At 54.2% G+C, this 24,759-nt stretch overlaps 1 protein-coding gene across 5 annotated transcripts in view; it reads right to left on the reverse strand.

The window, feature by feature from the left end:
• Nucleotides 1-30: 30 nt before the first annotated feature.
• The window catches only part of LOC122394669 (forkhead box protein P1-like), a 63,048-nt gene continuing 38,319 nt past the window's right edge, over nt 31-24,759 (reverse strand). For 4 of the 5 annotated variants that reach the window (XM_043391696.1, XM_043391699.1, XM_043391695.1 and 1 more), the window contains 13 exons: nt 24,192-24,305; nt 10,678-10,887; nt 10,265-10,363; nt 9,252-9,381; nt 6,283-6,577; nt 5,309-5,489; nt 4,663-4,849; nt 3,978-4,052; nt 3,439-3,515; nt 3,145-3,246; nt 2,693-2,814; nt 2,013-2,415; nt 31-1,788 (listed from right to left, as the gene is read on the reverse strand). In XM_043391696.1, the coding sequence (XP_043247631.1) occupies nt 1,717-1,788; nt 2,013-2,415; nt 2,693-2,814; nt 3,145-3,246; nt 3,439-3,515; nt 3,978-4,052; nt 4,663-4,849; nt 5,309-5,489; nt 6,283-6,577; nt 9,252-9,381; nt 10,265-10,363; nt 10,678-10,887; nt 24,192-24,305 (2,067 nt within the window). In that variant the 3' untranslated portion in view covers nt 31-1,716. Of the gene's footprint in view, nt 1,789-2,012; nt 2,416-2,692; nt 2,815-3,144; nt 3,247-3,438; nt 3,516-3,977; nt 4,053-4,662; nt 4,850-5,308; nt 5,490-6,282; nt 6,578-9,251; nt 9,382-10,264; nt 10,364-10,677; nt 10,888-15,922; nt 16,404-24,191; nt 24,306-24,759 lie in introns of those variants that run through there. The other variant, XM_043391700.1, reaches the window with a different exon arrangement.

The following is a 24,759-nucleotide window of genomic DNA, read 5'->3' on the forward strand; positions in this document are numbered from 1 at the left end:
CGCTGTCCAACCACGTCCAAACTCGTTAGCTATGGAGGGAGAAGCGTTTATTGTCTACTGAATCCAGCTGACTACGGACCGGCTGATATGGAGCACTGCATCTCCTTCCTAACGACCACCCACACATCCAGGCGCAGCGGGCGCGCGCGCCGCGCGCACCTTCCAAACAATCCGCCGCGCTAGCGAGCAGCGATACCCACCCGGCCGGCGCCGACAATGCCATCCGTTATTGCTCGTGCTATGGATATCGCGGGCGGCACACAGCAGGACCTAACGAGCACGCGGTTTTGATTGTGTTTGGCTGTATGTAGATGGTCCTTGGAGACGAGTCTAACAATATGTCAAGGTGAAGCACCATCAATCGACTAAGCGTCGATAACAGATCGGAGGGGACATTGAACAGACGCCGCCAGTAGGAAGGTAAAACAAAACGCGCGCGCCGCCGCGCCCCAGCGCGAGCCACCGGCGAATTCGGCCGATTAGGGGAACAGACGGTTCAACCAACACTCTTCGCGCAACGCCACGCCGAGCTAGGAATGTGAGGACACAGAGTTGTTCAGGGTAGCTTCGCTGCAAAGGCGCTACATCGACACAAACGCTACACGCGGCAACTAAATAAATTACTGATGCAAATGAACAATGAACATCTCGGCGCCGAACGGAAACGCACCATCTCTCTCTCTCTCTCTCTCTCTCTCTCTCTAGAATTTGCGGATGCTGGCCGCTGCGGCGCCAGAGCGTGTAACCCGATTCATCATCCCTGATTCCGTCGTCGGACTTGGAGCGGTCAGACCGCCATACCCCGCAGCCCCGGCCGCCACTCTGTCACTCGCAGGCCGGCAGAGGCGCGCCGACCTAAGCTCAGAGCGGGCGCGTGCCTCGGGCCGTCACCGGTTGGATGTCACTCTCACACACAGTCTGACGTCACACAGACAGACACACAGACAGACAGACCGAGCTGTGTGACGTCACACACGGTCGGCGCGGCGCTCGGCCGGCCGGCTGGCAGCGCTCGAGCCGTACAAAACACGGCGCCCACATTTATGGAGTTGCACTGGAGCATGTGGCGGCAGTCCGCGCAGAACTGACCAGAGATCGACACGGCCGCGGGCGGCACGCGCAGCGCTTTTGTACTGGCTGTACTATAGGGAACTATTGCTGTGAGTCTCGCCTCCGCTCGGCCAGCGGACCGCGACAGGGTGAGAACTGGTGTGAGAGCGCGCACGCGTCGCCGGCGGCGGATGTGCCGCGCGCACACACTGCGCGCGCGGCAACAAAACCCGTAGGATGAGGTTTGACAACTATGCACAACATGTACACAGGTACGTGCAAAAAATATTCACAGGTACAAAAAACGGCCGGGCTGGGGCTGCCCTCTCTCTCGCGTTACCGCCGCCGTCAAACACATCGGCGGCTGTAAATGTGGCCGTCATATGTCCCTCTCAAAGTCTGTGGCCACTACAATGGGCCGGGCCGGCCGGCGCCCCACTGTATAACCGAAGACACCGGCCGGCCCCTGTGGCGGGCCAGCGCTTGATGAGGCCTGGCTGCCCGCCGCTAGATTCTTTCTCTGTACACATAACCAGCGTCCATGGCGCCTCCAGTTGGCCGTCGCGGCAGTGGCAGGCGTTCCATCTTCTCTCCGAGGTGGCGTTTCACAGGTGGTAACGGCGCATCCTTCGCCATATATCTCTTCAGCGGGCTGAGGTAGCCTCTTCACGCGCTGGCCGCCTCCATGGACTGGTTGCTTTCAGTGTACTCCATCTTCACCGCCGGCATGCTTAGGTCCTGTGAAGGAATAAAGATGTGTCAAGACAACTATACAGAAAATGACGAATGCTGAAAGCGAAAAGGTGGTCTTTTTAATTAATTATCAAGCACCTTTCAGTAGATGAAGCACTAGGTAACCGATATTTTCGCACTGAATACGAAGAAAATATCGATAAATACGAGCACTGAATGGAATCTTAATTAACCAAACAAAACTATTCCAGGCCAGTCACTGTACCCACCTCTGCGCCGTTGTTTCCGTTCTCGGCCACAGCGTCTCGGCTGGCGCCACCGTCGCGCGACTCGGGGGTCCGCGGGTTGTCTGTGTACTCGGTGTGCTGGCCGGCCGGGGGCGGCGGCTGGGGCGCGTGCGGCGTGTCGTTGAGCAGGCTGGTGACGGGCAGCCGGAGCTCGGGGCTGCCGCTGGCCGGTCGGTGCCGAGCCGCCACCAGGGACGGCGGACTGGCGGAGCGCCGCTGTAGGCCCAGCAGCGTGGGCGCGTCCCGCTCACGCATCTCGCGCAGCCGCTCGGCGGCGTTGGCCATGAAGGGCAGGTTGGAGTCGACCAGCGCTGACTGCAGGCCAGAGCTGATGGTGTCTCCGTACAGGGTGGGACTGTTGGACAGCGTTGGACTGCGTGTCTGTCTGTAAAACCAGAAAGGAGGAGGAAGGTTAGCTGAGAATCTTATTTCGACCGGTTCAGATGAACGTAACTTCCGCAAATACAAGCCAAGACTTAAGCAGCTACGTTAAATGATACCACATAGGAGCATTCCATAGTAAACAAGGCATTAAATAACTCATATCGGGCAAGCGCGTATGCAGAAACACAAAGTACCAAATCTAGCCACCTGGTGGCAGGTTACAAAACGACCAGTACAAATAACAATCGCCAGGTGTCTGTAAAAAACCGTGAACTTACCCAGCCGATCTCTGCGGGCGCCGTTTGCAGAATTCCACCTCGTCCACCGTCCACACAGCCCCCTTGACATTCTCCACGCGGGTGAAGCACTTGTGCAAGGAAAGGTTGTGTCTGACGGCGTTCTGCAAACAAAAACACAGGAGGCGGTTAAACGCGAAGAAGGGACGTCAGTCATCATGGGGTCGCTTTTTACGTTTCAGCTAATAATGCGCATGAGTTGGACAGCACACAATACTTCGACCGAATGGCATTTGTCACGGTATGACGGGCATCTTTCCGTAACGGCGTATGCCAAGCGGGTGACGCAAACTGCAGTACTTGAAACCGTAAACACCACAGCGTCAGACAGTCAACAGGGTTGCATAACCAGGTGAATCAACAGGGTTGCATAACCCAAAACCCGTGCTTATGACGACGAACGCCACGCCACGTGAATCACATCGTCCACGTACCTTCCACGTGGCGGCATTGCGGCGGAAGTATGCAAACGTGCTCTGGAACCAGCTGTAGATCTCATTCAGCGTAAGCTGCTTGTCCGGGGACTCGACAATAGCCTGCAACGAACAACACATGTCAGGAAAGTGCCACAACAAACTACCACAAATCCCTGCATAAACAAATAAAACAGGAAATACATGATTTCATGGCTGGGTATAGGCTCAGAAATAATGATTGCATGATTGAATAGATAGTTTGTTTGCAGTGCGACCGCAGGCTTGTTGCAGCCGGGGAAGGCCGAGACTCACCTGACGAATCAGCGAGGCGTATGTGAAGGGCGGCCGAATGTCTGTGGTACGGTAAAACTCCCGGTTTCTGGACAGCTCTGCGGAAATACAGCGGCCCGTTAGCTAACGGAAAACAACACTACCTGACAATGCAGCGCGGCAAAAAGATGACGATTAAAACGGTCGGGACGCCTACGTATATGAGAAATAAAGCACTTAGACGTTCTCAAATCAAATGCGTTAGAGCGTAACACTACGCGTGAATTTTAAGCCATTCAGACGATAAGGCTCGCAGACGAAACATAATAGCCGTTATCTCACAATGCGGGAGCCCTCAAGTTGATTCATTCTTCTGTCTCTTTTACATAAACGTAATCCCAACTTTCGTCGCAAACCGGAAGTTTGGTCTGTTTAGGAGTCTCAACGCTCCACTCTATGTAAGCCAGATTTCTTTCTCGTTCGGCTAAAATAGTAGGCTCACAGGTGAAGAAAACAACCACCGGGGTTCAAGTTCAATCTCTGAGGAGTGGAACGTGTGGGGGATTTAGTTTGTTTCTTACCCTCTGTGATATCCTGGCCGGCCCTCTCGGCCACACGCCGTCTCTGGGTCTGTGTCGGCGCCTCATCATACGGGCCTGGGGGCACAGAGGTCAGGTCAGGTCAGTTGTCAGGTAAAATGGCCTTGAAACTGAGCACACACATGGCCAGACGCCTAGACGTTACACTACCCTAAATTTATCTTTGATTTGTCACGCCTTTTCCAAAGGAAATCCTTGAAAAGCGCGGTGCATTTTGGGGAGTCTGGTCCTTCTTCCGCATAAATAAATCCGTGCAAAATAACCATTTGTATTATACGACCTATTGAATTTGACGGCCGAATTATCATATGAATGGGAACAGCCCGTTCTTTTTCATTTTCCCAGCGATACCAAGGCACTGGTATCCAAGCGTGACACAGCGCTTAAATCACCGACACGTTAGAGTTTTCCCACGGAAACATCAATAATTTATCCATAGACACATGTTTGGCTTGTTGACTTGGCTTCAAGCCCACCATCCCCAACACCCAGCACCTGGAGCAGCCTCCCCCTTCTCTACCGCATTACACATGCATCTACGTCAAAACCTATGCAAATAACCTCAGATCTCCCGTAAACTCCCACGGGACGTTCCACACCACGTCAAACAATGCCTTCCCACTCCCTCTGAGGGGATCCCCGCGGCTGGCAGCCCTCGTCCGCTCACCTGGCGTGAGGCTCTTGTCGTTGGCTCGACGACGCACCGGGCCGACTGCGCTGGCCGTGGAGGCGACTGGGGGAGCGCCTCCCTGGAGGATGGCTGAGCGCAGGAACGGGTGGCCGGAGAGCAGCTGGCTGGCCGGGGCGGTAGACGGGAACACCGAGGCTGACACCTTCGGGTGGGTGGATACCACCTGAGAACGCAGAGGGCGAGCGTGAAGGTCAGTGACTGAACGGTGGAGTCAAGTGTGGGCATGAGAAGTAAAAGTGTGGAGACATGAAAATACAGACCAAGAGAAGATGTATAAGAAAATGCATTGGAGTGAAATGAAGAAGAATGAACTGAAACGTCAAAATAGGGACAAATCACCAGGCAACATCGGTATAAAAAGGAGCGTGGTGTCTTTTATCTCACACTGCGACGCATCAGCAACCCGTCCCATTTTTCTCAACTGCGTTAAAACACGTGCTCCTGATACCGATCTTGACGCAGGTAACGTCAGCACAGCTGCTGGTTACGAACGTCATTCAGCTTATATGGCGCATCTCAAACGGAGTGATGACGCTTTCGGTCTTACCCAGACGCAAATATCGCAGTTCTAAACACCAGATAACGAGGGTGTTCAAAAGTCTGCAGAGTCTGAAAAACTTACCGGCGGTTCGGGCAGAGGCGGCTCCGCCATCTTCTCCCTGGCCATGTGGAAGTGAGCCATCATGGCGGCCAAGCGGGCCTTCTCCTTGGCCAGGTTGTTCTCCATCTGCTGTACCACCTGCACCTGGACGCGCGCGTGCGCCGCCGAGCGGTCGTCCAGCACGTGGTCGGTGTTGAGGTGCCTGTCGAGGAGAGAGAGGACGTCAATGTGGGGAGCGCGGTGGGTGCTGAGGGTCTTTGTCACATGGTGGTCGAACAGGAAGTGTTGCCTGAGATGGCGAACAGAACTAGAGGATGGGTTAGGTGAGAGCGATTCGGAAGAAGCCGTATATTTTGGAGACACAGCTGAGTCCAGTAGGATGGATTTTAAGAGCCGTTCTGCAGATATACGGTGACTTGTCCTCATTTTCCTCGCATTGAGAAATTGCAGCACGCAGACAAAGCAGCACAAAAACAAAACATAACTGTTTCGACAATGATCTGTCTTTGTAACATTGTTGCGCTCATAAGAAACGAGATATTTTCCATGACGGCTTACTAAAACAGTTATGGGAACGGGCATAAATGTTCACAATTCACATAGTTTCGGCCACTGGCAAGTTATTCATAGATAAATATTTTATATTTCAGTCGTGTTCTGGAGCTTGCCTATACCGGTGCGGTATTATTTGTTGCACCGTGTTGGCTTGCAGAGCGCACAGGAATATTAACCACTGCCGAGGTGGATTAATTCGTTGAGGAAGTGCCAACGGCCTTGTATGTAATCGCTCAATGACTCAGAGGTAGGCATTTCCGATTTAAATAGCGATAAATTTTCTTCGTCAGTTAGCCTTTAACGCTCCATAATTTACCGAAATCCGACAAACAGGACCGCATAAGAATAGAATGGCCTTTCCTTTTCCCACAACAGTAAAATGACCAAAACCGTTTACCGCTACCGCTATCTGCATGCATCACATAAACACGAAGTCTTACTTGAGGAAGGCGGCCATATCCTCGCAGGGCGCCTCGCAGCCGGGCCAGTTGCAGATGCCGTTGGAGAAGAGCGGGCTCGTCTTGGCCGCCAGGTCGTCGTCGTCGGTCGAGCGCTCCTCGTCGACGCCGTTGCGCAGGTCAGCGCGCAGGTCGGAGCGGCGACCGTTGACGAGCGGCGGCGGCGGCGGCGGCGCCACGGGAGGTGACAGACTGCTGGCGGGCGGTGACGGCGCCTCGGGCCGCCGCTCCGAGCTCTGCTCCCATGGCGGGCCGCTCGCCTCACTGGTGGCCACACCTGTCGGCAGAGGTCAGATGGGGTCAGATCGGGTCGGGAGCAGATAAGAAGGGTGAAGGAAATGAAACTGAAACGTAGTTAGGAAGAAAGATGTTTCGGGCATCCTGTCGGTGTCTTAGCGACTACTAGTCGGACAAATCCGGTGTCGTGAAAACTAAGCCGCCGTGCGGGAAACTCGCGTGCCGGTTCGTACCGCTAGAATCTCCACCGTTACGGTAAAACGACCTTGGCCCTGTTCACGGCCAGCCAGACGCCCCGAGTCACTCATCACAAACCAGCTCACATGAAAACGAGCCACCCGTCACCGCCCCCGTCAGAGCCGCCCGACCCAGCTCCCCGCCGACACGAGGTCAGCCGCCGGGCCTGTCCGTCAGAGCACCGGCTGACACGTGACCCGCCCGCCGCCCGGCGCGTCACAGTGCCGTGAGTCACGTGATCGTCACCGGTGGCACCCGGTAACGAGATGACGTCACTCGCAGCCCCGACTTTTGACCACACCGAGCCGCAGAGCAAACAAGACGCGACGTCGTCCAGACAGAGTAAACCACATAAAACCGCGGGCCGGCCGCCGCGCCGCCGAGCTCCCTTCTGGCCCATGACTGGTCGTGCGCTGAAGTGAAGAACGATCTATTTAGCAGAAATAAGACTCAGCAGATGACTGAGACGACGGCCAAATAAGGTCACAGTTTTGTACGACGAAACGCGACCAATTAAGCCTGAAGCTTGACAGCCCGGTACGCGTTCAATGCAAACGTTGTTTAGCGATGGCATCGGAAAGTTTTACGACATAGCCCGTAAAAATGGAGCACGCGAGCCCATAACGAGCTATCGTCACACGTATCAGCCATTTTGCGCCCATCTTTTTCAGAGCGCCTCGTTTGAAGTGGACCACCGCAGTGAGGCGGAAGGCTAGTTCCATCCAGCAGCGCGCGGGGCCAGTGCGTACCAAGCGGTCCAGTTATTTGCTTCGAGTGATGAACACCCGGTAATTGGCACTTTTACGTGGACTCGTATCGATTTGGCTAACCGAGCGCGCGCTGTGCTTCTTGGACCGATTAACATCAACTTCCAGTCAGTGTTACGAAGCACGGATACGGCAAACAACAAAAGCTGCCAGCAGTGTTTGGTATCGATTAAAGAGGGAAAGCCCCAGTAAACATGAAAACACTTCAGGTTGAATGATAATGACATACAAGGAACAGGTAAAAAATTAAACTTCGAAATAGAAAGGTCCAATCAATGAACGAATAAATAACTACATGATTGATGAATAAATGAAACGCCGACGACTATGTCGCATCTGGTCATTAGCCTAATACGGCTTAGTGAACTCTTCATCAAGACACGCTCCATGTGGAGCCGGTCGCCTCCCAGGACGATATGACCCCCTCACCGACACCCACACACAGCCTGGAGCCATCACAGCGCGGCGCAGTGGCTCGCCGTCTGAGACGGACACCAGCAGCTCCGGCTCTTGACGTGCCGCGCCGGGGCGGGGCCGGGAAACCCATGAGCCGTCTCCCAACACACGCTGACGGGAAGCCCGCTCATTCGGAGGCGAGCCACGCCACGCCGCTCGCCGCTGCGGCCAGAAAATCAATCGTGCAACCGACCTCCGCCGCCGGCGGCGAGCGGGGAGAAGCGGCCAGCGGCCATGGGCGCTGCAACTCGCGCAGTGTCAACATCCGCCACGTGCCGGCACGTGATTCACGTGCACGCCCCGGGCGCCACTCGAGCGAAGATCGATCCAGCCCAACGTGTGGTCACACGGCTGCCGTAGCGGCACAGTTTGAGCGAGATTATCCGAGCAGCTAACACGGTCAACGGTTCGCTGAAGCTGCTAAGCAGCGGACGGCACCGAGAAGCCAGCGGACATGGTCGCACGGCACGAGAGCCGTACTGCGCTGACTCGTGGCACAGGCCCGAGCCGCCTTGTGGGCTGTGGCACGCCCCTGTGCGCCACGGCCTTTATCGCCTCTGACGGCCCCCTCGGCGGTTTGCAGCGATGCCGGCGCGTTTGCACACATTATGTGGTTTCATGGCCCTCCCGTGGCGCGGCTATGTTGTTCGAAGAAACAATTTCATCAGGTGGGGCCCGTGGGGAGGGGAAGGGGTCGTCCACCTGGCTGTAATACACCGCGATGCAGCCCGACGGAAACACATGATGCTTTAATGCCGCAGCAGTTATGGGCGAGCAGGCTACGTATCTGGCGTCGATGTAACACGGCTGCGAGTTAATCTAGCCCGGCCGAATTAGAGGGCTCAACTCGACTAACGATGTGTCAGTCGAGGTCAACAGTAAACGATCGCGACTCGCGGAAGTTGTAAGCGCATGCGACACCGCTCCCGCACTTGGTAACATGCTGCAATGCGTGCTAAGTTCGGTGCTAACTGCTAACCGACGTACATCAATGCATGGCGGTTTATATATGACACGGTCATAAAACGGATGACGATGGAGCGGGTAACCAAAAAATGGTTAGATAGGTCAGTCTTCAAAGGACACAGTTGGCAAAAGTCGATACTAAAGGGCTGACATGTCGGTCGTAAACCATTTGCACCCTCTATACTGGCTGACTTGGTGCGTATCGTCCTCCTGAAAGCGAGTGATGCATTGGGCTGTAGTGACTACCATATACATTTTTAGCAGCATTAAGTGTATATTGCGACTGACCTGCTGGTGCGCCGGGCTGGCCCATGCCGGCCTGCTGCAGCAGATAGCGCTGCTGGAGCAGCTGAAGCTGCTGCATCAGCTGCGACTGGTGCAGCGACAGCGCCGCTGACTTGCTCTTGTCGTGCACGGCCTGAAAACACGAGAACAAGCGGTGAGAGGCGAGCTGGGGCGAGGGAAAGAGATGGGAGATGAGCGGGATGGTAGGTAAGTAAATTCAGCGGGGTAATGTGATTGGATAAGGTAAGAGTGTAGCGGAATAAGGTCAGGGCTGCACTAGCACGACAGGCTGCCTTATGGCCTTTCAGAATACGGTGAAAGGTGAAAGAAATTGTATATCGAGAGGCCCTGGGTATATCCCCAGCTGCAGAGAGTACCCCAGCCGAGGCGAAAGTGTTCCAGTTGGGGCATCATCACCACGGCTCACAGCTTGGTGTGAGGCGCGGCGGATCACCTATTATAACTGCATTCGAAGCAGCCACGCCAGAAACAGGTGCGGCGTCTTAGCTACCCCAGCTGGCCAGCCCCACGGCGGAAACGGCCTAAAGGGCTAACAGCCTAACGGAGTGTCGGACTAACGGGCCGGCGGCGGCCGAGATATACGAGACGCTAGCAGTGAGAAGATGGTCTCCGTCATAATGGCAAACTGGCCGTGACGCTTGGAACAAGCCCGAATTAGCGAGCCGAATCGCCGCAGCCGACCGGCGCCCACTGCTGGCCTGGGCTGCCCACCGCCCCCCGCCAGTCAGGGGGTGGAGTTCGCCGAACAACGGATGTTGAAAGAGTTGATAAACTTGATTTTGCCGTGCCTACAAACGGTTTGCAGGGTAGTTGACCGGCCTGTTTAGCACTAATTGGCGCTTCTGTCACCGAGTTGGCCGGCGGTAGGCGGGGGCGGGGGGGGGGGGGGGGCGGCTAGGGGGTGATTTGGCTGGCGCGACGGAAGGCTCGGGGTTCCGACGAGACTGGGTCGGGCGGAGGGGGAGGGTCACCGTTGCCGTCGGCGCGACTCTTACCTGGTTCTGCTGATACATGATGAGCTGAAGCTGCTCCTGCAGCTGTCTCACGCCGTCCTCGAGCTGTTTCTTGTTGATCTCGGCCAGTTGATGGTGCTGCTGCAATAGACAGAGGAAATTCCACGGGGTCAGACCTCGACTCCGCCCCCGCAGCGGCATGAGCCACCTACGCCGGCTTCCAGAAACGAACTGTGACGACAGCAGAATGCAACATTCAACATATGCCACCACAATGACGCATTCTAAACAATCTGCGTCACAGAACACAGAATTACGACTCGGGCGCACTTCTCGACGAAACGGTGGATTATGAAAATATGTACGCGGGGAGGGAAAAACCAGATGTTTGCCGTTACGACGACATTAATGCGTCAGTTCACCATATAAGCAAAGTCGTTTCGAATTCCACACACCTGCTGTTGCATCAGCAGCCCCTGCTGCTGGAAGAAGTTCTGGAACTGCGCTGGGCTGAGGTGCTGCTGAATCAGATGCTGCATGTGCTGAAGACCGTGCGGCACCATCATCGGGGACGAACCGGTGAGCGATTCATGGCTCTTGATGGTCAGCGGCGACGGCGCGTGCTCCGAGGCCAGGCTGCTGGCGACGCGAATCACTGAGCTCGTCTGTGAAGAAAGAAACAAATTCGTCAGTAAATTGGCACTAAATAATCGCCTATATTCAATCACCTTTCACCAAAGGCGTAGTTACAGTTTTATCATAAGCCGGTAAGCTACTTCAGTCAACTATTGCCGATGCAGGAAGCCCAGGAGCCCCGCATACCATCACGGATTCCGCTCGGTTAGACAATGAAGTGAGGTCGTCCCCAGCGGCACCGCTGCCGATAAAGTACGTCGAGCAGCCGTCGCGGAGAAATAGCCTGGTGCGGCAGGTCGCCATGCATGACAAATCGCTCCCTGAACATGCCGCGATCGATCACCGCTCGCGGAGCGGCCCGTCAGGAAGTATGACGGCCGGCCGTGTCACGTCACGAACTCAATGGCGAGCCGGCTGTCACTCACTCTGTCGCTGTATTTTAGTGAGAGTGATACGCAGTGGACTGTTTCGCTCTGCAAGTATCGCCGCCTTGTCGACTCAAGGTCGCAGGCCATCCGGAATGCCCGGTAGTGCGGCAGTAGGGCTCATGTGCATCATGCATTTGCAATGAGACAGCGACCATGTTCCGCCGAGGCGGCCTGCCGCACTGCCGACCGGCGGCACAGCCACTCGGACCTGATTGTATTGTACCGCCGCCGCCGCCGGTCGTAGTAACGATGACGTCACCGGGATGACGTCACACGCCACGTCACGGCCCGGCCAGACAATCTGAGCTGGAACCGCCGTCGTCTCGAGTTGCAAGACGTGGCGTAGTATTTTTACGATGCGCCACATGACATATCATGCACCGATCAGCCCGGAACAATGTTTCCAAACGAGTTACTGACTGTCTCCTTACGTCGAACTGAGACTCTGATTCACTGTCTTGTCAGCTTTTTCTCGCTATCAAATCCACGCCAGCGTCGCACGCCTGACGTCTGTTTCGTGGGCGGTGGACGCGTCGAGGGCAAGTCGAGTGCCTTGCCGCGCCATCGCCGTTGAGTAAACACCTCGCCCGAGGCGGCGGCGACGGGCGCCTCATGACATCAGGGATAGCGTCAAGTCACGCCGCGGGATCGATCTGGGACCAAGGTCCGGCCGTGAACCGGAAGTGGACGGAGCCACGGAGTTGTCACGGGCGCGTCACGTCACGCAGGCCGTCACGAGAGCGCGCGCCAGCCGTGACATTGGCAAGAGAGGGTAAACAGGCGGTTCGCGTGAGCCGCGCGGTGCGGGGGCGGGGTGGGTGCGAGGAGAAACTGATGACGACGGACGGAGAGCGGATGTTTTCTCTGCAATCCGCGGCGAGGGCGGAGTCCAACAAACAACTCAGTCGGTGCAGCGGCGGCGGCGCCGGCATTTGACAAACAAGACCGCGCCGCGCCGAGAATAAAACAGAGCGGCGTTGCATCAACAACAGTGAGCGCCAGCCGCCTCGAACGTCGCGCGACAAACAGTCTTGTGCAACCGGCCAGATCGACTGCTGTGGTGCGCCGCAGCGCGGCACTGAGCCACGAATCGATATTCGAAATAGAGCTACTCGTAAAGAGGTACGCAACTCGTTTGCATTGAGTAGAAACTCCAGTATCTGCACGCTCGCAACTTTCTTTTCTCCTAGCCAAAAGAGACGAGACCCGTGCATGTCGGCCAAGAGATCTCAGCACGGTGCTCATGAGCCCGCCCGCAGGGCATCATCAAAGGCCGACTCTGATGACCCGAGCACGCCGCTCACAAATTCACACCGAGTCTAAACGGGCGTCGTAAAAGTCACCGTTACGCTGGCGGATCGCCGTCCATTGTCTGCCGGGGGTGAGCCAATGTAGCAGCCAACCGTCCGGCCGAGCGCAGAGCGAGGTGTACTGATGAGTCCCCCACACAGCGGACTTTGAGGACGATTTGATGACACAACGCACATGACTCTCCCGGATGCAGCTATGCGCGCTGTGGCTAAAACGTATGTAGAATGGCCGTCTTGAATGACCGGCATCGCTGTCAGCGACCGTGAACAAAACGACGATTTTTTCTTTTACAAAGTTTTTCAAGACATTCCCACCTATCCTGCGGCACCCTTCGATGCACCATTCGTCCTGTTGCAACACTGTCACCTCCACAGCGGTCGCTCGGTGTGCGGGCGCCCCTGCGGCGGCGGTGTTGATCGCTCGGGAACGATCGGACCGCGGCGGCGGCTCCCGTCGTCAACACGCACCCGATCACGTCAACAGGCGCAACCAAGTCAACAAGAGCCGTGCACGGGCCCGCCGGCGTCCGCACGCACGGGGCTGGCGAGGCGCCAGGAACCTGGCGCAGGGGCCTGGCGCGGCGCCAGACGTGGAGGACAGCTGGGACGGTCCCAGGACTGGATCTCGAGAGGGGGAGGAGTGGAGGTCAAATGGAGGGGGAGGTCGCCTAGTTTTGGTTGTAGATAATGTTGCAGTAGGGTTGTTGTGCGGTCGTAGACGCGGTCAAGGTTAATGATGTTGTTTGGATGGTGAGTTGAAGTGTGTTTCTGTTTGTGCAATGAACGGAATGTGAGATTGTTGAATGTCTGTTGGGTAATTCTCTTGATACGTGAAGTGCGTCGATGAGCTAAGTTGATCAAAGCAAGGGCTAAGGTGAAGACAAGAGGCGTGCTTGAAAGCGCTCAAGAGTATCAGACCGTTTGGGCTTAATTTGCAAATATCTCAGCAGGCGATACTTATCAATATGCACTGAAAACACTTTGGAAGAACGTTAAGAACGTACAGGGGTATTTAGACCCCTGTGGGGTAAAATGTTATGCCACCGTTTTTCAGAACCTCCATGGTTCTTCACGTAGACGGCTTTGCATTCTCATCAAAAGAATCCACACGATTCTTCCAAAGACTCTTATGAGGTTTAGGGTTTATAATAAGAGCGTTCTTAGCACCTAGATAAGAACCCCAAAGGGTCTGTGAAGAAGTCCCTGAGGTTTATAGGGAAACCACCCTGTGTTCTGAATATCGGTTGTAGAACCCTTTCAGTTCTATTGCAATACCGCAAAATCCCCGTTCATTCGTCTATTGAACCTCCCATGCATGGCTATCGACCTACGCCGTCACATCTGCTGCGCAAACACAGTACTTGATACACCTTAAAATGTATTACCTTCCTCTTTACTCTGAGCAATCAGCCTGCAAGTCTCCAGTCAGGAACAACCAGCCCGCAACCAGCCCATGCGATCAGCCCGCAACCAGCCCGCATTCAGTCTGCGATCAGCCCGCAATCAGCCTGCAGGAACGCTTTCCATTCGGCCGCGTCACTTGCCTTACACATCCAAGCCAAAGAACTCCAGGAGCCATTGCCAAATATGAACACATTTTTAGCTTTAGCAAGTGGATGTTTTCACAAACACTGTATGTTTGCGCTATTGCCCATGTCAGCAGCCGGGTGGCGATATCGCATTCTCCCTAATCACATACAGTTTCTCCTTCCACCACCAGCCTCAAGCCAGCGTTTTCGACGATGTCGACGTCTCCGCGCGGCGCGCGCCAGGACGCTCTCCTCAGACTCCAGGGCCTCAATCAGAGCGGAGATGGCCTCGTCCCCTAGAATGAAGAGTCGGGCGGATGCGTTATTCAACAGGCAGGGAGTAAAGAAACTTAGATTGACTTCAGAGACCATGAGCCTACTCCAAAAATAAAATAATGCACTTGACATATAAAGTGCAGTATAGATAAAATATTGCACTAAATCAGCACGAACATATGTTTATTAAAATCAGCCAAATTTATACCTAAATCAATTGACCCCAAAATGGCAAGCTGATTCTATTCCTGGTTTATCTTCATTTGGAAGATTTGTCTAAATACCACATGCATAATGTAAGCTATGGGGCATTTATACAACATATAAATACTTACTGCATTGATTGGTCTTGCATATGAATTGTCTTCATCCAATGCATTCATCCATGCATTTGAAGAGCGTTGTGATATTGCTTATTATGGTCAATCACAAGTAATATAAATAATACACAACACTTGACAAGCAAAAAATTAACCTTATTTCAGTTCTTCAATATTTGATTACTTGCCATTCACCCAATCTTGCACCAGCCGCTCGTCACTGCACAAAGCGTGATCCAACGCGATCGAAAAATGGCGATCGCTTCCGGTGGACGCTAGAACGTGGTACCGCGGGCGTGGTCTTGATGAAAGCCATTACACTGATTAAACCACAACCCCTTCTTCTTAAACCCGATGCTAGTTCGTGCAAAACCTTCAAAGGGTTTATCTTTCGCGCGCTTGGTGTGACGTAATATCACGTGACTAGGGAGAACGAAGGAGAACCGGTGTTGGTCGAGTTGAAGCCCCCCTGGGGCCACTAAGATTGCACGCGAAGAAGCAGCACGTGTCTTCGGTCTATGTGAAACACTGTGTGTGTTCTTCATGAACCAGACGTTCTGCTTCGCCTCTAAGCCAGTTTACCCTAATACCCAAAAAACCTAAGTGTGGAATATTTTAAGATGCTTTTGCATAACGTTCTTTCAACTTGTTTTCAGTGTGTTATCAACAAGCGACCGCCCAAGCATGCGAGTCGGCTCATAATAACTTTGAAGTGAAAGGCATTCAGGGTCAATGCGAAACAATGTCTGTGCAATTAATCACATATGTCCCGGTACAAAGCGAAATATGTCGGCGTTCGTTTCCAGTCACCTGCAGGGGGGGGGGGGGTACGTAGGAGGGGGGTGGACAGGAGGGCTAGCGAACGGTCCAACAGCGGCGTGCTACAGTTGACAATCAGCTAAGAGATAATTACATGTGTACGATTTACCGTTAATTACCGAAATTGCGGAAAGATAAGCCCGGCCGGCGCAGGACCTTGGTTGGACGTACAACAGACAAAACAGGACATACTTTTAGATTGCGAGCGGTGATAGCGGGCAACTGTCAGCGGCTGGAGACGTAGCTCACCGCTATCGGCCCACCGCCAGGCCTGACACAAGGATTCAGCCGTGGCGCGACCAGTTCAGCGACTCAGCCGACCTTCATGCCCACATCTGAGCGCAATTCAAACCTGCTCAGAGCCGGGGACTGAGTCACTCACCGCCGAAACTCGCTCCGACGCTCTTCCTCAACGAAACTCGCTGCTAGTCCTCTCCTCTCCTCGACAGTCCTCCCAACTCCTGTCCGTCCTCAAAGCGGTGCACTCGGCACCACAACTCGATCCTCACTCGAACGCTGCTGTTGGACGATCGGACGCACCACCGCGCGGCCCGACCTCCGCGCTCTGTCTGGGGTCTGTTTTTGGCCGTGCCCGGCTCCGTCGGTCGACGCCGACTGTTTACAAAAAGCCTTGTTTACACTCGCCGCTCGCGCGCGCCCGAGCGCTGTTTACTTGTTTATCTTGTGCCGTGTGGCGGCGGCACGGTGCACCGGGTCAGCGCCGTGTGCGCCGACGGACGGCTCACTGCCGCGGTGCAGTGTGCCGGTGCGTTTGATCGATGCGGCATGGAGTGCGAATGTCGAGGCGCCGCCCGGGGTGACACAGACGCCATGACCCGGAATCGGCCGAGCGGGGCACGCAGCCGGACCAAAAGTCCGCCCGGCCCGGTCCCGGTATACTGACAGCTGTATATACCCGCCAAACAGGCCTCAGTTGAATCAATAAAAAGCAGGACAGCGGACAACACTGAACTGGCAAATATCGACCACATAAATGTTGTTAAGTTGTGTAGGTGTTTTGTCGTTAAAGAAACGAGGATAACTTTTTCTTCATTATAGGTACATACGCGCGATGGCGATGTACCTACTGCAACTTATGCAATCAGAGCGACGTCAAAAAGTAAAGCACTTTCAAAGAACCGGACGTTAACCTATTGAATCAATCGATGACCTAATCAAACACCTGAGCTACCCCGACCGCGTATATAACGCTCTGCAATCAATCAAAGGATCGACACCGAGTCATGCACCGTACCCATGAACCTAAAACACGCTTTAGCCAAGCGCAGAAGATGACAAGTTACGCCGCCCTTACCGGATAACGGCGGACGACCGGGGTGACTATTGCCTGTTAAATATTCATGGCCTGCTCACCGGCTGTCCTAAAGACGGACAGACTGGCGCTGAATGAATCGGCTTTCAGTCGTGTTACGCCGCGATCAAAGCCAAATTCATCGACATACGGATTGCATTGTCGGAAATACGAGCCTCCGAATCGGAGCCAATAACACTAGTGACCACAGCTTGTGTAAAATATGACACTCAAGAAGTGTAATACGCCTCCAGTTGGGCCATGAAGGAGCCCCGATCGCGTACATCAATGCACATTTGGCAATTTCAATAAGAGGGCCGATTCGCTAGCAGCGAATCGAACATAAAACCTGTAATATGGTCATCTGGGGGGTGGATGGCGGCCATACTTTATGCTGACCGGCTCGGTTTTAGGGGCTTAGTGGGGCGCGCGTGGCCATTACTGGGGCCGATTACATTGGGCATGACGGGCGCTGGCTCTCCGGGTTCCAGTTCCAGGCCCAGATCTCGGGCCGCGCTGCAGGACGTTCGTTGTTTCTCCCGACTCGCCGCTGTAATAATGACAGTGCGCTGCCTGCATGGCCGCCGTTGGGGAGATGCAAGACACGCACAAAATATTGAGGATGTTGTTGCCGATGAGGTCAAGCTTCGAAGTGGACGTTAACTATAGGCATGGGGCTCTTCGGCTCTTTAGGCTCTATAGGCTCTTTGATGAAGCTTAAATCTGCGCCATATAGATCCTGGACCACGCCAGACAATAAATGTCAAAGAACACGTAAAATATAGTTACTGTCGAAAACAAATGCCAGACAATGCGACTTACCCCAGAAGAAATCGCGATAACGGGACAGAATTTCTCTCACTAACACTCTCCTCTCCCGAAGGCACAGCGCAACACCCACTGCGGCCTGCCCGGTTCCGACTGGCTCTCGATGCAGGGACAGGGCGCTTCTCCCATGCTCACTCCCTTTAGCTCCCCTCGTGTAAGGGGGCGCAGTGACCGCCCCCCGGCGTCAGCAAATATTTACCGCGGCGCCGCCGGTGCCCGGGGCACTCTCCCCATGCCAGACGCAGTTTGATTGCCGTCCCAACTGTTTGTGCAGTTGGCTCTCGCGTGTAGTGATGACGCAACGCAGTGAAATCGGCAACGGCGGCGGCGCCGGCAAGGACAACAAAGGTGGGGAGCGGCAACGGCTGTGGCAACAACACCGATAACGGGTAACGGTAGGGGAGCCCTCGCAGTGGTAACGGTGCGGACCATTGACCGCACAGAAACGACAGCATAAATAAAGAGAGGCGTATAAGGATGGCAGCCCAAATTTAGGATGAGGAAACAGTTATGATGTGAATCCTAAAGGCAAGTGAGGTCCCTCGAATATTAAAAAAATGTGAGCTAGCCGACAAAAGTAAAACAAACACCTTAAAAGCAAAATCGGAAAAGAATATTTTCACGCTGGGCAACCCTTTCGTATTTTAATTATACGACACAATTAACCGTCTACAAATGAAGCACCTATGATCCATCTCTCCCATTGCGTCCTAACCCGGCACCCCAGCGTCGTTGTCCAATATGTTCATGGGTTGTCTGGCCGGTAACCCGATCTGACGGCGGCGCCGACGAAGGGCCGCAGTGCCGCAGTTTACCGGCCCGGTAAACTAGTGCACTGTTTACCCGTCCACACCGACTCTGCGTATGTTGCAGGCAAATATTTCCAGCGTCGATAAATACGCCGGCGATGCCTTGTCATGCAGACGCCGTCGAATAAACTGAGGAGAGGTGGCGATAGCGCGGAGGCGGCTGAGGCGGCCGACAGGGCCGAGATAGGAGAAAGAGCGGGTAAAATGCAGAGGGCAGGGAGAAAAGGGGTTGAGGCGATGAACGGAAAAGCACAGAGTGAAGAGAGAACAATCGACATACCTACCTTTCTGTCACTTATCACACATCTTCCTTCCCACATTATCAACGGCATGGACAGCATTTCTGGCTATAATGCATATCTGTCAGTCTTCGTTTTAGCCCTTCTACTTCTGTGTATCCTAGCTGTTTCTCTATTGCACAGGCCTTCCCCACTGCCGCCAGCTCTGCCACATTGGACGCCGCTCACGGCCGCTATCACCTCGGCCACCATCCTCTGCGCCCAGAGCCGGCCTCATGTCCCCGTAACGGCGGCACTGTTTCCGGCGCCTCGGGAATAGAGATGCCGGGCACCGCTCTCTGACCCGCGGCGACCTGTGCCGTGCAGCGGGCAGACTCTCGCAGCACGCCCGGTAGCTATTTCGGCCCGGCCCTGCCCGGTCCGGCACGGCGAACCTATATCACGGTCCGCGGGAGCCGACGGCTGTCTGACGTCACGCAGTGGCCAGGAGGCTGCAGATAACCACCGGGGGCGGGGGCGGGGGCGGGGGCCCCGCGGCTATACAGCGGACGCGTCAGAGCTGCCCGCAAAGCGGCGCGGAATGAACCCAAACTCCGGGTAGAGGAAATCAAATGGCGTGGTTGATTTGTTCGGACGCAGCTGCAAGTTTGTTTCATGGGTAGGTGAATGCGGCTAACGGTCTATGAATGGCGAAGTTCACGGAAGACAAATACGCCAAGTTCTTCACCTGGAGGATATCCACGAGTTACTGAGTTCACGTATCGACGAAATGCATGCCCCCAGGGTGATGCAAATATGCATGCAACAGATAAAGCTTCATTTTCAACTGAAAACATTAAGTTTATTAAACGCTTAAACGAGCAAAGGAAAGGAAAATAAACGTTACAACTCCAACGCTTGCGACACAAGCTCCCGACTCCTCCAATGGCAGCCCTGGTAAAGAAGACGGGAAACAAAGAGACTAATTTTTTCTTGCATTTTAATTGTTTGGACACGAAGCGTTAGCGGCTTGTGGAGATTGGCCACTATCAGCTTCATTTTGTTTTTTGCCATACCTATATTCATTCACCTTCATGACCCAATACTTGATCAAGCTGTTTATCAACTTTGAACTAAAGATAATATCTGTTGATCAAATGATCGACATGCAAAGTATGCCTACAAAGCACGACCGTAGCGCAAACAGATGGCTCTACCGCGAGCACAAACATGACGACCTAGTAACAGCATGTCAAAGTTGGATTGCCAGACAAATTAAAAAGGCATCACAACTACATAAACAATCCTAGCAAAGCATCTTGCATGTTATTGAAGCACGGCAACATCAATAATCTATATGAGATTCAAGAACCATAAGAAAACTTCCCGATACAAATGTGTGGAGGTGCAGCCTACATGATAAAGCAAGAAGTAAAAGAGACAAGTTAATAACCTAAATGGAAATGGACAAAGACCAAGACGGAGTACAAAATAAACGACACAGGCTGCGGACAGGGTAGATGGGCCGAGTCTGCTGAATTCAGTCGACCACTCACCCAGCCACCGGCCGAGGATATCGCCTCCATCCCGGCTCCGGCCGTCACTGACGACGGTGCAGTCGGCGATACCTGTTCGGCAGTCGCCGACTGTCGCGTGCGACGCGCCTCTCGACCAATGAGAAATCGCCGCGCCGACCGCCGACCAATGGCGGCGCGTCGAGCTGCTCGTGCGAACACAGTTGCGTCCAATGCGTCTGAAGGAAGTAGGTGGAGGAACCAAGGAGCTGCGAGGAATGGAAAGCTGCCGCACAAATAAGAAATATAATTAGACAACGGCAGCAGAGAGAAAGAGGAAGTAAGTACTTTTCATGTCGATTTAAACAATCCTCGTCCAAAACAGGCAGCCCATCACGTGAACATGCAGAATTTGACCGTAAACATACAGGATGCAGGTTCTGCACTATTCCTGGATGGAGAGAGAGAGAAGGGGTTAGCGGTAAACTATAAAATTATGATCCCAGTGGACGTTTCCAAACAACATGCCACGGCGAGGCTGCGGAGTGGGCAGTAAACGGCTGAGAACTCCCCGAAACACTTAGCTCGGGACCAGAAATGGTGTCTAGTAATGCAAGCCAGCGGGACAGACAGGAAAGAAGGAAAAGTGAGAAAACATAAAAGCAGATATAAGAGAAAAGTGTTTATAGCTACAGCGTGCTCATTATCTTCGAAAGAGTTAATTCTAAATTCTTTAGATTGATTTTATGTTTTGTGATAGCCAATAGGTCAGTCAAAGTTCGTTAATTCATTCTCATGAACAGCCTGTCCATCGGGTCTGTTACTTGACGCTGCAATTGCGAGCAAACCATCGACCGAACAATGTCCGAACGGAATCCACCCTCCTCTGGGGATGGCACCGGTCTGCATTCGAATGCAGGTAAAGACCGAGCCAGCAGCGGTGGTTGCAAGAAGTTGGGCCTGGTGAGGATGTCAAAGGTCGAGTCAGCGGCAGGGGAGCAGACGCAGCGCCACGGCGTGGGAGGGAAGAGCGCGACTGAGCACGGCCCCCAGGTGACACCGCAGCTCCATGCGGCTGATGCCGCCCCATCGTCCGCCGCCATCAGCCGGCCGCTCCCGGGACTATCATAAAGCTGACCAGCCCGATCGGCCGGTAATGACAAGTCAAGACGCAGCGGCGCGCCGCCATCGGGCCGAATGACACCCCCGCGCCGCCGGCGACGGCACGATTGCACTCATCGACTGTCCGGCGCGAGACGTCATTATTTGAGGAGTGCTGGCGCGCTCACGCCAGCTCACGTGCCGGCGAACATGGGCGGCGGTCGGCGGCTGGCCGCTAGCCCACGACTGATTTCCCATCGGGTCAGATGGCAAATGCTGGGTCCGCGGCGCGGTACGCGGTACCCGCCGGTGAATTATTCAGAATTAGCCGGCTGGCGGCCGCGCAGCACGGCAGCTTAGTGCCGATTGTGATGTGGCGGCGAATCTGCCGCAGCTCATAAAAGAAGGAGCTATTGATTTCATATGCCGTCGAATTGGCGGCGCCGCCCGGGGATTAGGAAAAATTCCGCCAAGTGAATCGGACTCAGTAATGAGGTTATCAATGAGAAAGAGCGATTCATCGCCGGCGTCGCGCTGACTTTGAATCGCGGAGACTGTGACGGTTGCCTTCGCTGAAACGCAGAGATAAAGGGATTGCTCTGCGCCAATAAGTGGCCACAACGCCGCGGAGTTCATCAAATTATGCAAAACCAATGAAGCAACGCACTGCAATATTAAGAGGAAATACTGCGAAAAATGAAAATTCAGCATAACTTAAAAACATACCGCACAGCTTTTAGGATGAATAAGTCATCATGATGCTAAATGCCAAAAACTTCATCCGACCGCATATATGTATGTTTGTACACATTCATGTATAGTGTAAACGGATATATCTACATGCATGATATATTCACCCGATCACGCCTTGAAGCTAAACCGACGAGGAAATGCGACATATCAAGTCACTAATGCCACGAGCCCGAAAACATTCCCGCGACTCCAGCAGTCGCCTCCGCCGAGACCTCCCACCCCATCACCTAAAATCTGCTGCACCGTCCACCGCTGACCGTCGCTCGTATGATCTCCAAACAGTTGAGAAGTCCTCGGCGATAGTCAACGTGTTCGACGGCGTCCGAACTTGTCCCACGGGTGCGGCCAACCCGGCGCTAATCCCATAAACTGTGCCGAGAGTCGACTCAAACGGCGACAGACTTTTACGGCAATCAAAGCCGCGGCCGTCAACCGACACTGACGCAAATTTTTATGTCGCCTCGACGATGACCGTCAGATTGTGGAAATGAAACCTACGTCGCTTACGACGGAAAGCCAGGACAAGGACCAGACGGGACGGCGCTAAACCTTGACTGGTTCTGTGAACGACTTAGCTCCCCAAATGTCGTGGTTCGCATGAGTCATTGCCGATTTTAGGACGTGCTAGCTGATCGCTAGAGACGTAAATTTATTAAGCTAACAGTTCTCTGAATGGGTACGATATATCGCCTAAATATTCGCTGGACAACACGTTAAAAGTAATTAAAAATAACTTCCCTGGATGATAATCAACCAGGTAGTATAGCGTCTCCACTTATTACCCGTAGTTGACCCGACTACCACACAGGAAGTCTCACACCCCTGGCATAACCCTCTCAGCGCAGTGGCCGGCGTAGGCGCCTGTTTGTATGGCGGGCGGACGGTGCACAGCCCAGCCTAGCTGGTGAACCCTGCCCGTCCGTCAGCCAGCGGGCGGGCCACAATGCCGCGCCGAATTTCCAGCCGGCTCGCCGACACCGTGTTTACATTGCAGCCGGGTTGTTTAGGCAGCGGCCGACGCAAACAGGACCGTATTGACGTGTTCCGCGCTGGCCGCCGCGCCGGCCGCTCTGCAGACCTGCCTTGTGGCGCACCGGCCGCAAATGTGGCGCAGCTGGACGCGTAACATATTGGAAAACCAGTTTCACGACTAACCGATGTTAGTACTAGTAAATTACTCGTGGGCAACTGCTTGATGGGGCTGACAATACGGTCCAGCGAAATGAGCAGAAAAAGTCGGCGGGGTGGCAAAGTGTCCCGGTTTCTGTGAATGACTAAGTAGGTCGCCGGAAGACCATTCTTTGCACCCTAGTACCGGAACCCTTTCGGGGACAGGGCGAGCTCTGACGATTGAGACATTGGTGCACTTTTTGCTGGCACAGCGTACGACCATGCCGTAAAAACGACCGACAAAAAGTCGCGAAGGTCGCAGTGTCTGTTGCCGACCGATGACCGTTTGCGACTGCTTGCTGCAGATATGAGGTTGCCCGACGCAGTCAACAACGAAATTTAACCGCTTCAACTTGGTAACACCGATTGGACCGACTTTTATTTATCCACCCGTCAGGCGGACGGACTCAATGCGCCAGCGAGAGTCTATTTCGAGGCGAATCTCAAAGTCTGATGTCCACCTGCGTCCGCCTGAACCGCATCAGCCCGCCGCCAGTCTGCAGAGCTCGATCCCAGCGACCGGCGGTCGATCGGGGCTACCCTTCCCGCGTGTGCACCGGCCAGGATCGTCCGACACAAACATATGCCTAATGCATTGTTTGTCGGCATCAGCGGCGCGGTCAGGTCGGTAACTAGCTGTCGATAATTCGGACACGAGTGCGACGCCATCACCGAACCGACAAAAACAGCATCAATGTTTGATGGCTGATGCCGAACCACGCGGCGCCGCTGCAAGTACACACGCGCAATGTTGTGCACAAAACACGATGCATGAGTGATGCGGCGCTAAACGAGTCTCGTGCACGCGATAGACCATGGCGAATGGAGACAAAACGTCGACCGCGCCAGAGATGGGCGTCATGTTAGATGACTCAGCTGGATTGTGCGAGTGTCATTAGCTTTGCAGCGCTAGTGCGGTGCACTCTCGAAGAGTGCCGGTACTCACGTTGTTGTCTGAGTGCTCTGAGTGTTCCGGAGTGCGCCGCGGAGTGCTGAGGTTGATGGCCGAAGGCTGTCTGCACTCCTCCGCGTCATCAGCGGCCATGGTTGGGTCCTCGTCCTGAGAAACAAGAAGACAGAAGTCAGGTATACAGTTGAACCAGTCATGGACACCAGGCCCAAACGATTAACGATAAACGTGACACTGCGGAAATAAATAAATAAATAATTGTATTTCGACGACCGTGAGACTTGCGGCAGAGAATGGTGACTAAAATGTACTGTTCCTCTGAAATAAATCTACCTAAACACGGTAAGAAAACTCTGCTTCAAAATGAAATAAGGAAAATAAATCGCCAACCAAACTGCTCCCGACATGGGCCGGCGTGTGGCACACCTCTGGTCCCGCTCTGGTCTGCGCCGTTCAAAACCCCGATGAAATCATCTCGTGGCGCACTGTGGCGGAAATGAGGCCGAAAAATACGGCTGGCCGTCGTCATAGCGTCGGTGATCTACCGGGAGATGCCGGCGGCGCGGCGCTCCTAACACCGTCGACGGCGATGGGGTGCAGCACG

This window comes from Amphibalanus amphitrite, unplaced genomic scaffold (assembly GCF_019059575.1).
Source record: "Amphibalanus amphitrite isolate SeventyFive unplaced genomic scaffold, NRLGWU_Aamphi_draft 000604F_arrow, whole genome shotgun sequence".
Taxonomy (NCBI): domain Eukaryota; kingdom Metazoa; phylum Arthropoda; class Thecostraca; order Balanomorpha; family Balanidae; genus Amphibalanus; species Amphibalanus amphitrite.